Source organism: Schistosoma mansoni, chromosome 6, assembly GCF_000237925.1.
Source record: "Schistosoma mansoni strain Puerto Rico chromosome 6, complete genome".
NCBI lineage: Eukaryota > Metazoa > Platyhelminthes > Trematoda > Strigeidida > Schistosomatidae > Schistosoma > Schistosoma mansoni.
The window spans coordinates 2551132-2555024 of record NC_031500.1 but is presented as its reverse complement, the minus strand read 5'-3'; the positions used below and the strand labels follow the sequence as shown (position 1 = coordinate 2555024).

Below are 3893 nucleotides of genomic sequence, written 5' to 3'. Positions count from 1 at the left end.
GTCGCGCGGACCCCAACCAAGTGGTTTGTATCTACCAACATGGCTCAGACCAGATGTTAGTGACTTCGTGGACTAATGTCACGTCTTGGTTTAGCCCACCCTAACTTCTATCCGTCTCCAACACTAGTTAACATTGCTCGTCGTGGTAATCGGTGTTCAGGGATACGTAACACGTAGCTTAATAATCTCAGTCGATGAAGTTTTACAGCCTCATCATCTCCATAAGCGCTGACTCGACTTGTGTTCGAGTAAAGAACCTTCATAAGGTTTATGTACTTCTGAGGTATGCCTTTCAATGACTGATACTGCCACAGAACCTCTTGGTCTACAGAGTGAAATACTGCTTTTAAGTTGAGAAAAACCATTGTCGGACGCCGATAAGCATGCTTGTGTTCTATGATCTGACGAATGGTGAATATGTGGTCGACGCAGCCACGATCAGGTCTGAAGCCATTTCTCGTATTTGCATAGTGATACACAAGTTAGACATTAACGGGTTTTTCATCATATCTAACAGAATAATTTACTTTTCATAATTTTTCTTTTAGATGTCATCTGAGAGGGGAAGTCTTTCTGAAGTTCAAGTTAAACTTGTGGGTAGGTCTCAAGTACCATTTTTGCACATATACTATGCACTTCTATGTGGACTGTTGGCTTGGTGGTTAAGGCATCCGACTTTCAACCACTAGTTCCCAGGTTCTAGCTCTATCCCACCTATTTCATTTGGGGCAACCGGGTAATATCATTAGCACACACTTCAACTATGGTTTATATCCAAATATCTAGAGAGTTAGTTCAAATTTTTAAACCTATATGAATCAGCTTACCTCACGTGAAGTATAGAATAGCAAATGGGATTGTACCATCGCTCTGGAAGTTCTCTTATAGACGTGACATTTGATATATATATATATATATATATATATATATATATATATCTGATTCGTCTCGTTTGAAAAAAGCGATTAAGACCAAAGAATACAAGGCATGGAGTAGAGTGCTTTTAATTTTAAATGCTCAGATTTGCACTGGGACTAAGATAGTTACTGCCAATTGTTCTACAGACTGGCATAAGTAACGGCAGACCACAGATACACTGATAAAAGTAGTCTCTAACTCTAATGACATAGCAGCTGACACTATAAATTCATCTTTTCAATGTAAATTACTTTTGACTCAACTTGGTTCAAAATAACAACCCAAAATTTTTGGGATTTTGTGGTTTACCCAACCACAATCAGTGATCAGTTGATATTTGGTCGTCGCATATCAATCAGTGATGTGTCATGGACGTTATATATATATATATATATATATATTCAGATTGTTACGCGTTTAGAAATAGAACCACTTTCTATAGATGGAGTAACTTGAACTATTGTTCATTGTCATTAGACTTTCATTCAATGAGATTAAGTTTTCAGTTGAACTTACCTCACACTGGTGGTCTAACTTATATTAGTTCATGATTTCTATGAAGTTCAATAATTTCCACAATCCCATATTGAATGTTTAATTATTACGTCGTTATTAGTGTAAGGGTTTGAGTTGTCCCGTTGTTGATCTACAGGACAGTCATGCTCAGTCTTTGTCCACATACATGCATCCTGTGCCCCAGTATAGCCAGTTTTCATACACAATTTATGATAGACATATTATGACTAACATTCCCAATTTGAACATCAACACTAGAATCTTGGTTTAACCTGAGTTCCCGATAGGATGGAACACTCATTGTTCTACTACTAACCATTATTTATCTATTCCATATGAGCTTCTCCGATTTTTAATTCACGTAAAGTACCATAATTATAATGTATCACAATTTATAAATTCCAATAGATAGATAAGTAGGTCGGCTTTTTCGTTACAAGAAGTGAGTAACTTATTCATAGTTAATTAACTCTGTTAGTTATCGATCGTCAAATGATGTAACAATAATTAACAAATCAAAAAAGTACAATTTACAGTTAGGCTTATACGAGATTTTCATCAAACAAGTATTTGATATAAATACTCATCAGTATTATTCGTACTAACGTACAAGTGAATTGCTACTACCGTTATCCAGTTGTTACATTATCCTTTTCTCCTTTACCCCGTGTGGCGCATATGTATTTAGTGCCCCTTTGTACCAATATGTATGTGTTTAAATAAATAAATAAATTATCCCTTTAACAGCCAGATCTGCATTTGTGTGTATAACTGCTAGTTTTCATTTAGATTGTTGGAAAGACAGCAGGACACCTAGCCTTCTTTCGACCTAACTGACACTCGTCAATAAGCGAAATGTGTATCTAAAGTTTTCAAGTGGACACTGATACTTCCCTCTCTATGGAACCATTGAGGTCACACAGTTTAGTAATGAACCAATGTCATATTTGTTATAATCGATGCTGTAACTTTTGATGTACGTTGATTTTTTTAATTTTTTTCCGAACCAGTTTTTATTTTAATGACATATAACTTGTTTCAGTTAAACGTGCACATTTTGATCAATCATTGGATTGGAATTCATTGGCTAGAATACAACTAAACAAGTGTAAATTTAATTTTACTGCTGAAGTTCTACCACCAGGATCATCTACTATACCAGCTATAAATTCTATTCCATTCTATATAACTCCTATTGTACGTGGTCCACGTCCTTATTTTGATCAAATTGTCAATTTCAAAGCTGATGTTGATAGTATTATAGAATTTCGTCTTTCTGTACGTGATAGTAAACGTGATGAAGGTATTGAAGTTGGCTATGGTCGATTTACTGTTCGCAGTGTTGCAGCTACCAATGGAAATCAATGTAAGTCCAACTGCTCCCCCTAGTCATTATCATCGGTGTCTATCATCCTCATTTCTTATTTTCTTTGTGTTGTATATGCATGATATTCAAACAACTACTTAGTAGTGTATAATTAGTAATTTCTGGTTTCAGAAACTCAGTTTGCTGAACTGCCGCCAACCAATTTGTAATAGTTTTTAAGTTTTCCCATTGTTGATATTTTGACTTAATTTTAATTCATCTTAGTTTGCACATGTACGCATATTTTGCGGATCGCCTCCATATGACCATTGCGTCTTAAGTTTTTATAGCGTTTAATGCAAGTCGTACTCAGTTTGGATCCCGAAGTGGACGTCAACCCTAAGATGCAGACACATTTAGCGGACGAGTTTGAACAATAAAAATTTAAATGATAATTCTTAATATGATAATCTAGTGGCTATATTAGCTCAGTAGTTAAGTAGAAAATGTGATGGCGTTTGAAGCAAACTGTACTAAGTTTGAGTTCCGTAGTAAACATCAACTTTGGGATGGAGGTACATTCAGCCCTAATAGGATGAAACACATATCCTGGATTCCACTTATAGCCACCATCCATATCTGCTTAAAATGCTTGTAACTTAGAGGTAATATCGAGGTAATCCATACAGGATGGATCAATTGCGGTCCTAAACATCAATGGGAAAATCCGAACGACCAGTATAATACACCTCAGTTTGATGGTTTCGTAAGTTATATTTCAACACTATTCACCCAATTATATCGGTTGTTGAGATATATATCTTTGCAATAGACTGTTAGATGAACTGAAAAAACAACTCATTGTGAAAACTTTGATCATTTTATGCTTAAATCACATTTACAATCATTATTTTGTTTTACCTATTGATTCTTTACACTGGAACTTTGATTTCAGTATGCCGATTGTAATTGCTAAATTATTTACTATTAAACAGATGTACAATTTTATTTAGTGGAAATATTCAATTTTAAATGCCGAAATATTGATGTAGGTTTGTTCTCTGAGCTGGATAGTTTGGTCGTGGAGCTTTCATCGTCCTTCTGAACGACATCATCAGCACAAACTTCTACCCGAAGTTTGTACGGATGATGT

General features: G+C 35.3%; 1 protein-coding gene across 1 annotated transcript in view; it reads left to right on the top strand.

Annotated features, from left to right (window-relative positions):
- Positions 1-548: 548 nt before the first annotated feature.
- Positions 549-3893, top strand: part of Smp_123180 (nedd-4-like E3 ubiquitin-protein ligase) — a gene marked incomplete at its 5' end in the record, with an annotated part of 63577 nt that continues 60232 nt past the window's right edge. Inside the window, 2 exons of the mRNA XM_018797942.1 lie at positions 549-597; positions 2477-2800. Coding sequence (XP_018652933.1) covers positions 549-597; positions 2477-2800 — 373 coding nt within the window. The remainder of the gene's footprint in view (positions 598-2476; positions 2801-3893) is intronic.